Consider the following 13,044-nt stretch of genomic DNA (forward strand, 5'->3'; position numbering starts at 1 on the left):
GTTTTTGGACAGTAAACACACTTTTTGCAGTTTAAGAAATGTAACCTGCAAGTTGAGCTGTCAAATCTATCCTCTTGCCCATTTAAAAGAAATCATTTTCTCCTGCAGATCCTGCTTGCAAGCATTTTTAGATCTCTGCTTTCACTAGGAAGCCTTATTATTGCCTCAAGGAAAAAGGAAATGAAATACCAATTCAATTCTAACAACAGCTTCCTGGGCATGGCAATTAGCTATGAGATACTTATATAAGAAGTATTTTTTCAGTCACCATTACCTCTAAGAAATATAAAACTGGCCTCTGCTTTTGTGTTTTGTTTTTGGTTTTTTTTTTTGTTGTTGTTGTTGTTGTTTGTGGTTTTTTTCCAGGGGCACATACAGCAAATGCAGCACCATGGCTCCTCTACGATGCCACCCAAATCTTCTTTTTCTATAGAATCAAATCTGAGATGAACTCCCTTAGCAGATAAACCTCCTTCTATTCTCAAATTATAGTGCCATAAAACAGGAATCAGACTTAGGGCTAACAAATGGATTATTGTTTGATTTTTTCCTTAAAAAGCTGATTGAAATGCAAGTTCCTCTTTATTGTTATGAGCTTCTCCCTCCTCCTTCTAAAGAGAGACATGATTAACTTCTATATCAAAAACAAAAGTAGGGCTATTTTTACTGTGGTTTGAACACGTCAGCGGGGATCTATTAGTTTCCATTATTTTTTATTTCCTGAAATACCCTCCATGTTGCAACTGAGTACAAGAAGAGTAAATTCTAGTTAAATTTCAAATTTTAGTCTTTCATCAACTCCTATTGAGAACAGCACGATTTTCCTATGATTAAATCTAATGACTGATTATTACATGAACTGGATTTTTTGGACACAGTTAAAAAAAAACTAGAGAAAGCAGTGACTAAAAATGAAGCGGGCAATTTCTAAAGCCATGACAACATTGTTTTTATGGCTACCTGCTACTAGGGTAAACAAAGCTAGAAGATCAAACCACCTTTGAGTTAACAGTTGGCAGAGGACCTCAGCTTACACTTCCAACACAAAACTATTTCCAGTAATTGTATTTTGAGTACAGAATGATTGTTTTTCCCCTCACAAACAGCTAATAATCCTCACAAAAACAGAAATGCAAAATTATCTTTGCCCTTCAGAATTTCTGCATCTTAATAGCAGCACCACTACACGTTAAAGAAAGAAATGACTTGTTGTTTCTTACCTGTAAATCTAGCTCCTGACACCTCTGTGCCAACTCTTCTTTTTCTGCTAGTGCTTCCTGAAGATCTTCCAAAGCTTTTTTAAGCTTTTAAAAAAATAAGATAGTCAATCATTCATTTCCAAGTGGAAACCAGACCAAGCAGTTTGTGCAGACAGAAGATATAAGAGTGCAATTTACTGTTGATGATCTTTAACTTTCAGGACTAAAGAGGAAAAGGCTGCCCAGAATGGTGGTGAGTCTTTCTCTGGACGCATTCAGAACCCTCCTGGACACCTTCTTGTGCAACCTGCTCTAGCAGGGGGGTTGGACTAGATGATCTCCAGAGGTCCCTTCCAACCCATATCATTCTGTGAGTCTGCGAAGAGCAGCCCTCCTCTTTGTTTAAGGGATAGCAAAATACTAACTTATTGTTCAGGTTTGAACTACTAGGACAACAAATATCAGGCAGTTACCTGCTGTTCCATTTCACTTGAAGCATCACTGGTGGAAGGACCTGTTACTTCCTTGCTCATAAGCTACAGAAACAGGACACAGGAAAAGAAGGTTAAATTAGAGGTGAAATATTTGTAAATTCACTGAGTACCAATTGTATTTTCCACCATCTCCTTGCATTCCCTTCAATATATCAAAACATATAAATAACAAAACCACCTAATGGTTAGTAAAGAATTTAAACCAATCTAGAATGACATTTTTTTACCTCCCCCTCCCCAAATTAACTGTAACATCTTACTGGATGAATCTGTGACCTGTTGAAGTCAGTGCTACCCCCTAGTCAGGTTAAAAATGGAGTGAACAGGAGGACAGAAATTCACTCAATTTCATAGTTATTTGTGTCACGTTAATTGCCATTAAGCAAAAAATGGGAACATTTACATAGCTCTCACTTATCCCCAGTACGAAGAAGTACACAGTATATTTGTCAACCATTCTTCAGAAACGAAGTTTGATTAGTCAGAATACAACAAACAAGAGGCTTATGGATTTATTTCTCCCAACAGGACATTTATAAAATTAAATTGACTATGTAGCCTTTACAGCTAAGTTTTAAAGCCTACTACCACCTCCACTGCTACCTTGATGAGGGTGCAATTACACATTACATTTTATTTTCTGGCCCTGCTTGGTTCTGATCCTCCCAAATAATTTAGACAAGTACCTACACTCTTCCCTGACCCTTGCTTGGACGGAAGAATTCGCAAAGATCGATCAATGGGTATTTGGACTTCTCAAATGACAGCATTAGGTTATGAATTATTACTTACCTCTTGAATGGCAGTCATGACAACATGTTGAACAGACTCTTCAAGGGTCATGATATTCTGTATGTGTTCTGTGAAAAAGAATTTGTAGTGTCTCACAAAAACATTCATCTTAACAGATTGAGTAACAAAAAAAAAAATTAATAAAGAAAAGTAATTCCTAGCATCTTCATTCCCAATGCAGCCTGGTGGCTTATTTCCCAAACAATCTTTGATGCAGTCACTTCAGACCACCTGGGAATTGCAACTATGCTACTAAGAATCATGCTGAGGATTTCTTAGCCATCACAACATTGACCATTAGCTCTGGTAAGGGGGGAGAAAGCTCAACTAATTCAGTCTCAAGACCCTGCAGATAAACAAAAGGCAGTTTATAATATAAGTTTTTAATTTAATTTGCTTGATTTCCATTTGAATAAGAAGTTTTAGGTCTTGGTACATATTTTAACAAGTATGAATAATCCACATACGCTTCAGACTATTTTTTTAAACCTACCCTTAGCAAAGTTTGAGTTTTATCCACAGAAGTTTCCCATAGATTTTCTGCTTTTGAGTGAACTGCAATTTCAGAACAGTCACACAACGTATTAACAATAGAGGCTTTTTGATATATAAGAAAGAAGAGTTTCTACATCTCTTACACCTTAACAATCACCTGAGGCCACCTGCTGCCTGTTGACCTGATTAAGGCAGTACATACCTTGTTTCCTTTCACAGTTGACTGCACAACCTAAAATAAGCTGCAGAAGCCTGCCCAGTTCAGTGGGATTCGAGTTCTCAGATATCTGGTTTAAGTCTGGAATAAGCTCTTCTGAAATTTGCTGACCCAAAAACTGAAAAAAAGGGAAGAGAGAAAGTGAAATCCCACTTTTTCCAACATGAAAATCTGGTATCACGTACAAAATCTAGACTCAGTAAGCCATCCAGAGAAAACGGGCTATTTATTACCATATAACTTATGGAAGGGAAGGATTTTAAACATTAAACATGGAGATACACATTAAAAAACACCAGCTTACACAAGAGTATATAGATAGCAGTATCAGACTAGCCGATCTGAAGAGGCCTAGTCAAAGCAGATGTGCTTAATTCATTTGTCAGAGGGGTTTCATGTGTGAAGCCTCTCTTGGGCCAGAAATGACAGTTCCAAATGTCTGTCTCCATCCCCCAGTGCGGATGTGTGTTTGGGGGAAGGGGTACTCAACCCACTGCTCACCAAGGACCTTTGCCATGCTTGGCACCTCAGATTTTTCCTCTGAATAGGCCTAAATTTAATCTAAATTTAATCCAAATAATCTAGACAGCATTAAAAGCATACACAAAACACCTAGCAATTATTAAGTGCAAGGAAGTTACGCACTTTAGTAAGAGTTCTATAAAATTTTTCTGGCAAACCCACAAATTTTGGAAGTCTCACAACTAAAAACCCAGTTAACTGGCCTCTTAAACTTGAAAAAACAACAGCAGTAAGTTAAAAGTTCTTGGGCTAGACCTCAAATGTGAGAGAATTAATTTATTCTACCAACAATATAATAACAAAAAAAAAGCGCTTTAAAATCAGTTCCTCCATAATCCTTCAAAAAGCTCCTAATAAACCTAAAGAAGTCCTGCTTCTGGGTTTGCCAGAAAGCCTCAGTCCTGGCAGTACCATGACTAAGCCCAGGTGAGACCAGGAAGCCATAAGATGATTTGGCAAGTTTTTCTGTACCATACCCATTATATAACTGTAATCAAGCTCCATACAAAATTCAGCAGTTATTTTATAGCACCTTTTTATGCCTACCATTCTCATCCCACCTGAGAGAAAACAAACTATAACCCTTACTACGTCCAGGAGGATTCATAACTTATCTCCCAGCTTCCAAGAGAATATCGTAAAACCCAGACTAGGGTTGCTGAGTCTGTTCTGCTGTGTGGAAAAGGATTAAAACTTCACTAGACAAAAGCAAATACAAAATGCACACACAAAAGTCAATGAGATTCTGCAGCTCAGTCCTTATGATATTCACCTGGACAATGACAGAGACGTGGTTTCCAGATTATACTCCAAGAGTCTTATCTAAAATACACCTGCTCAAGTGAATTTTACATTCACTCACACCTCCCACTTAACCAAGTAATTATCATATACTTTCTGCCCAAGAAGTCCTTAAAATAAATTACTTTGCCAAGAAGCAAAGAGCTAGATGGAGGACAAGAATCATAATGTTTAATGATTAGAACAACAACAAAAAAATTGCTGCTTTTTCCATACCTCATGGTAGTAGTCCATAATTCCTTGAAGTATCTTCTTCAGATTACTGGACTAATTGTTGTACATGAAAGATAAGGTTATAGGCTTTTATTAGAATTCTTAGTTTTGCTGAAATGAAATAATAACTTATATTAAAATGTTTACATAGCAGCTGTGCAAGAGGACCCTGCAATGATAGTGGAAAAAAAAAATATATTGCAAGTAAAAAAACCCCATGCAACAATGCTGGAAGGCATTTGTACTACCAAGAGACGGTTCAAGTTCATTTAAAATTACCTTATAAAAAGTCTGAGCTTAATTCTGTAGTTTTTGGACTGCTAGACAGTCTCAAGACAGTCATGATATCCAACCCCACAAACTTTCACTAACTTCAGATTTTAATACCTTTATTCTCCAGTTGTCACCAACATCATCTTTAATGCGATTTAGCCAAGATGCATCAAACCAAGCAACATCTCTGAAACAAAATCAAATTATGAAACATCAATAAGCACACATATAAATAAGATACCAGATTCCCAGCGTTAAATCATCAGATGTTTGACTACAGCATCTAATAAGGCGTGAATTCCTGGGGACTGAAAGTTATACCTATATCACAGGAAATCCCATCCTGCTGGCTGAATTAAGACACTGCCCTCCAAGGCAGGAACAATTTCTGTTCGTGCTTGAGCTATGTACCGCCAGGTCTTAGCCATGCTCAATTTTTATGCCTAACAAAGTGATCATAATGCTGTAAAGAAACATCCTCTTTTGACTATGCTGACATTAGGTTTGACACCTACTCTCCTACATTTCGATTTTCCAACATTCACTACAACTCGTCAAAGGCATTTATCAAGGAAAAAAAAAAATCACAACATTTTAAACTACTGGCATTTTGTATTTTTTGTATGCCTTTAGTTCCCCTGGGCAGAAGTATATTCACTTCGCCAGCATAAAGAAGGATGAGTTGCTGAGGAAGGGTTTTACACACATCAAGCTGCTGAGCTGTACAATCATGGCATATCTAACAATATCTTAACTTTTACACCATACTGTTTATTCATTGGTCTCCAAGCACCTAATAAAAGACAATTATTATCCCTAGTTGCATATCAAACAATTTGGTCGTAAAGAGGTCTGCCCAAAGCCTGTGGCAGCTGAGTACCACAACCACATGGGAAGTGACCCTCAGGGAATCTTCACTAAGCAATTATAAATCAATTTTTGCCAAGCCCCAAGAAAAGGGTGAGCTCTGTCTTTACACAGCACGCTTAAAATCTTTTCAAGCAGACAGGGGGGTGTCTGGGTGTGGGTTTTTCAGGTTTTTGTTTTATTAGTGCATAGTGGTGGTGTTAGTTTTAAGTAATTTCTTTGTAATCAAAAATACAGTTTTAGCAGGAGATGGTAATGCAGACTTCTCTTTTATTATTTGAGCCAACAACAACAATAAAATTGCAATGTTGACTTGTACCAGGAGACTCTTTCACTAAAAGACTCATGTTACAGCCCTCTGAAATAACTGCAAATTTCAAAATTAGTGGGTCACTCAATCCAGTACCATTTGTCATCACACCAATAAAATATGAATTATTTTGCTTTTGATTAGTCCACTATTATTTTAAATAACAAAATTGCTATTGAAGTTGCACAATTCTTTTTTTCCACACAACTAACAAGTTACCATTTAAATTCCAGAACTTAAACCTAAACCAAGCGAGTAATCCCAAGAGGAAGAGAGCACAAACACATGCCTTTTGAACTTTTAGTTTCTCATTCCAAAGAGAAGCACACTGCCTGAGCAGATAACCATGGAAATAGGGAATAAGATCATATCCTTCCTGCCCAAATTATCCTTAAGTATGAGTTTAATACTGCAGTATTAGAGTGTCTCATCGCCTTCTCCATTCTATCACATTATTATTCAACTATTATATCATCCCCAAAACAATATAAAAGTATATTTTATCTTCTGCTATAAAGCATCTACTCTAGATTTCTCTCTAGCTTACAAAAAAACCTTTGGGCAGGAGAAAGCAACTTCGCACGTCAAACACAAAAAATCTCAAGAAATTAAATACATCTTTTTCAAACTTAAATATCAACTTACATTTGGTGAAGCACCTGCGCCATGGCAACACCACTAGTCAAGTCCTGAACATCTCTGCAAGGTGCAGCAGTATGGAAGGTCTGCAACTAAAAAGGAGAAAACACCATTTCACGCTCAGTAGACAGGTACAGCAAATCCCTTACCATTTTCCTTTTCCTCTTTGAGGCACAAACATTTAGCAAGATGTCCTTCTACTTGAGGCAGTGGCTGAAGTACTTTTTGAACTGTTTATTTTTTAAGTCAACCCAATTATCTCAATACTTGTGACTGTTGATTACAACTAGTAGCTTAGGAAGTTAGTATTACCATGCTTTGCTTTTTCATGCTAGCCCTTCTACAGTAAATCAGGTTATGCAATACTAACTTGGGAAACTAAAGTCATATTTATCCATCCCTCAGATTATGTTGGAGTGCTTTGTTCCAGACACACAACTACCTAAACAAAAAATGGTATCAGAAGAAGAGGTGAAAGTTGATGGGAAAAGAAAAATTAAAATCTAGTCTTTTACTGGATTTAGTAATAGCAGTCATGACACCAATAAAGACCCTGAAATTATGTGGGGGTTAAGAATGGAAAGGAAAAAATCATGCAAAAACAGTGGAAAAAACAAACTGTTGCCCGAGAGCTAAAGTCTGCACATTTTAAGGTTATGAAAATAGCTGAAAAAGACAGAAACATTTCAAGTCCTGTGAGCTGGCAAAATATTTCCTTGCAATTCAGGAATTCACAAATTACACTAAAGATATTTCCATTTAAATATGCACACTGCTAAAACCCAAGAAACTTTACCACACCTGAAGTTATACTTCTTTTCCTGGATGTTGTATTTTATTCATAATTATTCCTGGTATTTCTATTTAATATATATATACATACTTCCCTGTTATTTTCTAAGCATTACACTACCTAGTGTTTAAACACAGTTTTACCCCATCTATATATTTCTTTCTAAAGATTACGCAACCAAGTCCCAGTTTTCACTCTTCTCTATTACAAAACCAGATTATAGATGGTAGAATTTTATAGTAAGTTGCCTGATCTATTCTATAGAACTTGGTAAATGCAATCTTTGTATCCTAGCTGGTGCTACCAGGCACAAGTCCAATCAAAGTCCCTTTGTATTTGGGCTACACAAACAAGATGCAACTCCCATTCTGCAGACTAAAATTTAATAGCTGAAGCATTTTGCAGTTAGCTTGTTCAAAAGCAACTCAAAGGTCATGAATACCTTCGACATGTCTGCATCCTTAGAGGGCACTGCAATAAACACCCAGCAGACAGCTCTATGCACAATAACCAAGCACCCCATCATCAACCTGATGTATAATCCTAGTTTATTACATATCCATAGGCAGATCTGCTGCTGCTCTGCTAATTTCTGCCTGTAATTCTGACTGCCTCATGTATAAAGCCTTGAAACACAGAGGCAGACTCTCAGATCACTCCACAGACTCTAGAAGTGACTGCAAACTCTACAAGATCCTCTATCAGGCTCCAGGAACTTGTGTCTCGGAGAACCCAATGGAGCAGAGACAATAAATACATCTGTCTCTAACAGTCCTTAGTGAAGTTTTCTTCCATAAGCTTGGCTGAGACACTTTTTGCAGCCACAAACTCATATTCTGCAGGATATTCCCTTGGCAGAGTTTGTCACCTGCCAACTTCACTTCACCTCCCCTCCCCTGCTTCTTGTGCAGATGGTGAATACCCTTCCCCAGTTGTCTTCTCCATGAGCTCAAGTCTGTATTGACCTTTACCAGACCCATCTCTTCCCATTGGGTCTTTCCCAGGACCAATCATCACCATTTATTCAGCCAATTCTCATAGGGAAGCTCGTCCATACTTCCCATAAAGACTGTAATTTTTCCTCCAAGTTTTCTGGTTTTCCTGCATTTAAGAAGCGTAGGATAGGATTACCTCAGTGTTAAAAATGTTTTTCCACTGCGGCTATTATGTGGGTTTTTTAAACTATTTTAATTATAATTTTGACAGAATTATCTATTATAATTGCAATATTTTATTCCCCCAAAAGCAATCAGCTCAGAGCTAACTATTCTAGGTCAGAACGCCACTTCCCCACGTGTGTCAGTTCATCACAAGGTTATTCCGGAAAATAAAAGCTCATCAGCAATTCTGTGAAGTTCAGCCTTCTTTATGACAATGAGTAAAATAGAAAGGGGAAAGTCTACTGTTAATACTGTTAAAAGATGTGGATATGTGGAATACAATGGTAGCAAGAACAGATCCTTACTGCAAAAAATTTCCTTCCTAAATTTACTACATTATAATGTCCTAAATTACCTGTCCATCTGTGAGAGGGCTTTCCCAAACCTCCAAGCTTCTTCAGAGGTCACTGGTAGTGACCCTGTCAAATGTGCATGGGAAATGGAGCTATACAGACCAGAGTGGTTGAAAAACACACAGAAACTCAGTTCCCAGCCATGAGAACCTGAGGCAGTTGTCATCCCTTCTATGTTTATAAAGAGTCACCATACACACTGAATATTTGTTTGCTTGCTTCAGAAAGTGTCTAATCAACCCAAGAAGAGAAAAATACACAGAGCGAGGGTTTTTTAAAAGTCTAATCAACAAAGAAAAATACACAGAGCGAGGGTTTTTTAAAAGGAGCTACTCGGACCAGAGTGGTTGAAAAACACACAGAAACTCACAGTTCCCAGCCATGAGAACCTGAGGCAGTTGTCATCCCTTCTATGTTTATAAAGAGTCACCATACACACTGAATATTTGTTTGCTTGCTTCAGAAAGTGTCTAATCAACCCAAGAAGAGAAAAATACACAGAGCGAGGGTTTTTTAAAAATTTGTTTTTCTGTTTTTCAATTAACAAGGTATTTCTTTAAATCCTGTGTTCCAGCAAGTGAGAAGTCAGTAATCCCTGGTGGGTTACATAAAAGATTAAGTTTATTTTTCAATTAACAAGGTATTTTTTTAAATCCTATGTTCCAGCAAGTGAGAAGTCACTAATCCCTGGTGGGTTACATAAAAGATTAAGCAGAACACCACACACTGAAGCAGCAGTGATTGACAGCGCTGGGCGCTAATACCAGAGCAGCCTTAATGCCAAGGCAAGAACAGGCATGCAGGCTCACGAGTCAAGACTGAGCATGCCAGAATTCAGAGTTTTACAGCACATATTCATGATGCTGCTGTTTGGATACAGCCCCTTGTAAACCAAAGAAATTACTAAATACAGGTAGTACCATTTCACCCAGCAGGTGAACAACGCTGTAGAAAACCTTGTAACATGCAACACTGCCTGACGTACGCCAGTATCTCCCAGAATAGAAACAGCTAATTAAAATTAAGCAAAAAACCAGGACTGAGAGTCTTAGTTTCTCCATATATTTAAGAGCTACATAAGCGCCTAGAAATAATATGAGAGTAGTATTAATTATGGGTTGTCCAAACCAGCCCATGCCAGCCCGATCATTTCCTCACAACAGATTTTTACTGTACTTACAAAACCCATAAAGCTAACGATCATGGGGAGGAGGCTGGGAGAAGCAGTCGTAGACTTCAGGACTACATAGTACTTCTAATCTTTTTTCAAATTTGATTAGTTTTACTAAATATAGCTTCAAGGTCATGCTGCTACTCACGCTGAAGAGCATTTCACGAATCTAGTTTAAATGCACCCTGCCACTTCCTGCTACAAGACGGGCAAATATTTTTCTTTCAGACATGCAGTTACTATGCTCACAACATACATTTGAAAATGTAATTCTATATCATATAATAATGCCTTCTCTCTGGATCTCCTGAAAGCTCTACCACCAAACAGCTGTACATTAAGCAAAACTGTTTACATTACCCTGTAGAAATCAACCTATCCAACTCCTGGGAAGGTATGGCCTCCATTTTATCCAGACAATGTCAAGTTGAGGTTCTACCTTTTATACCCAGATTACACACACTAGGGACAGAAGTCTTATAGAGTTAGCCAAAGGCATTATAAAGTAATAATAAACATTCCCATTTTTAATCCCAGGATATTTATGGAATAACTCAGCCATTGACAGAGTTAACACCATCAATGCTGCCAGTGCCAAACAGGGCTACATCTGCTGTGGAAAAAGCTTTCTGTTTAATAAGTTGCCACAAATCTAGTCTCCAGTTTGAGCAACGACAGAAGCAGCCTCAGAGCACTACAGTACTGAAAGACATTTAAGAAACTTTTGCTCTACTACAGTAAACACCTATTATAATGGCACCTAAACAAAGAAGATAACTCCTGCATTACTAGGCCTACTGCTGCTGCTGCTACTATCATCACTCCACTCCCACCCAGAGATGGAAAATATTTAAGTTCACTTCACATAAACTAAGCAAAGTTTGTCATTCTGACTTAGAAAATTGTTTCTACAACAAACCTGTGAGCTCAATCTTTAACAGATACTACTTAAGTCAATTTTCCTTGGAAACTCATATACATTTCCTCTATAATTTTATCTCCATTATGGTTTTTCCCATAACACCCTCAAATTTTAAATGCAATGACAACCAGGTTGCAGAAGCAAGAGATAACTTTATTAATTTTTATTTTATCTGTATTCTCTGGACAATGCGTGTTTTCTAATACAGAATTTGAAAAAAAAAAAACAAAAAAAAAACAAAAAAAAAACCTCCCCAAAACCCCCACAAACAAGATCTGGCAGCAGAACACAGAAAATCATGAGCATCTCTTTGATATATTAATGAGTAAATAAATTAAGAATCCTTTAGAACCACAGAGTTACAGAACACTCTTATCTTCAGATATAGAGTACTTCATTCCCCCCACCCAAATATGTTCATCGTCAGAAGATAAATTTTTTTCAACTATTAAGTCTGAAGTTCAAGTTGAAAGGATGTTTGAAACATATATTAGAGTTAAGAAATGGTTTCTACTAAGTTGCAAACAAGGTCTGAGAAACAGGGTGTTGAATCTGAAAACATGCATCTGCTGAGTGTTGTATACAAAACCTGAACACACAACCTGAGTTGGATGTTCATTTACATCAACAACACTACACAAAGCTCTCTCAGTTTAAGGCTAGTTAAAGTTCCATTAGCATTCCCTTTAAGACTCATGATATAATTACAGCTATACATTGTGATGATACTAAAAATGAGAGTTGGGCTTAAATTATTTTAAGCAGGAATTGTAAAAATTATAGAAGAGTTCAGCACTGCTGAAAGGATTTTGAGACAGAGTTCACGAATGCCTTGATTTATTTTGCAACTGAATCACGATGGGAGTTATTCCTATTGCTACCGAGAGGAAAAAAGTTAAAGAGCCAAAAAAAAAGATAAAGAAAAGGATGCATTGATTAAATGACAGAAGATATCCATAACTGCAGAGATAGGCATAAGACGCATGAAGTTGCTATATCTTATAAACACCAACAACACACTGGAAGTAAACAAGGTCACTGAAAGAAAAATGGAGGAAGGAAAAGAAAGGAGGAAATTGGTTTTCAGTGATTTATTAACCACTTCAACTCATTAAAACTTCTGTACTGTCATGTGGAAAGCAAAAGGAAGGCCTATTTGGGTAGCTGATGCTATCACTTTTGCCAGTTTCATCCCTGGATCTCCACAATGCTTTTAAAACATTCCCATCTTTCCCTGATTTACACTCCACATCGGCAGAACACCTGCTCTTTCCAGAGACACCATTCAGGCCAGGTAATTGCGGCCTTCTCTGCCAAGATTGCATTCAAAAGTTGTATTTAGCTGAGCTCACTCTCACCAAAAATACTGCATCTGCCAGACCAGAATCACAGACAAGGAAACAGAAGAAACTTGGAAGGAACAAGGGATAAAAAGAAAGCAAGCTTAATTAATAAGCTGAACAAACACATGTGCAAGAAGCACGTAACACCACACATTTAGGTGTGTTGCGACCGACTAATTAACGCTTTAACCAACTGAAAGCTGGTATGCAACGTTCTGAGGTTTCTGCTCCTCTCAACCCGATTCAAATTAATTGCATATATTTATTACTGTGGCTAAATTACTGAGCAGTCTCCCCATGGAACCACTACTCGGGCCTACAGGACATCCAACAGCCCGCGTCCACCTTCCAAGGGTGTTTGCGGGAACGCCTACAGACACCTGTTCCCCAGGCGGGCCCCACGGCTCCCGCCATGCCCGTGTCTCCACCTTCCTCCTCACCCGCCGCCCGGGCCGCTCTGACAGGACCCGGACCAGCGGG

The 13,044-nt window shown here is 37.9% G+C and overlaps 1 protein-coding gene across 1 annotated transcript in view; it reads right to left on the reverse strand.

The window, feature by feature from the left end:
• The window catches only part of HOOK1 (hook microtubule-tethering protein 1), a 29,567-nt gene that overhangs the window by 16,195 nt on the left and 328 nt on the right, over window positions 1-13,044 (reverse strand). The window contains exons 2-8 of the mRNA XM_014939459.1: window positions 6,829-6,914; window positions 5,121-5,193; window positions 4,737-4,787; window positions 3,183-3,315; window positions 2,486-2,553; window positions 1,673-1,735; window positions 1,221-1,304 (exon numbers count right to left, since the gene is read on the reverse strand). Coding sequence (XP_014794945.1) covers window positions 1,221-1,304; window positions 1,673-1,735; window positions 2,486-2,553; window positions 3,183-3,315; window positions 4,737-4,787; window positions 5,121-5,193; window positions 6,829-6,914 — 558 coding nt within the window. The remainder of the gene's footprint in view (window positions 1-1,220; window positions 1,305-1,672; window positions 1,736-2,485; window positions 2,554-3,182; window positions 3,316-4,736; window positions 4,788-5,120; window positions 5,194-6,828; window positions 6,915-13,044) is intronic.

The sequence above is a fragment of the Calidris pugnax genome, unplaced genomic scaffold (genome assembly GCF_001431845.1).
Source record: "Calidris pugnax isolate Ruff unplaced genomic scaffold, ASM143184v1 scaffold18, whole genome shotgun sequence".
Lineage (NCBI taxonomy): Eukaryota > Metazoa > Chordata > Aves > Charadriiformes > Scolopacidae > Calidris > Calidris pugnax.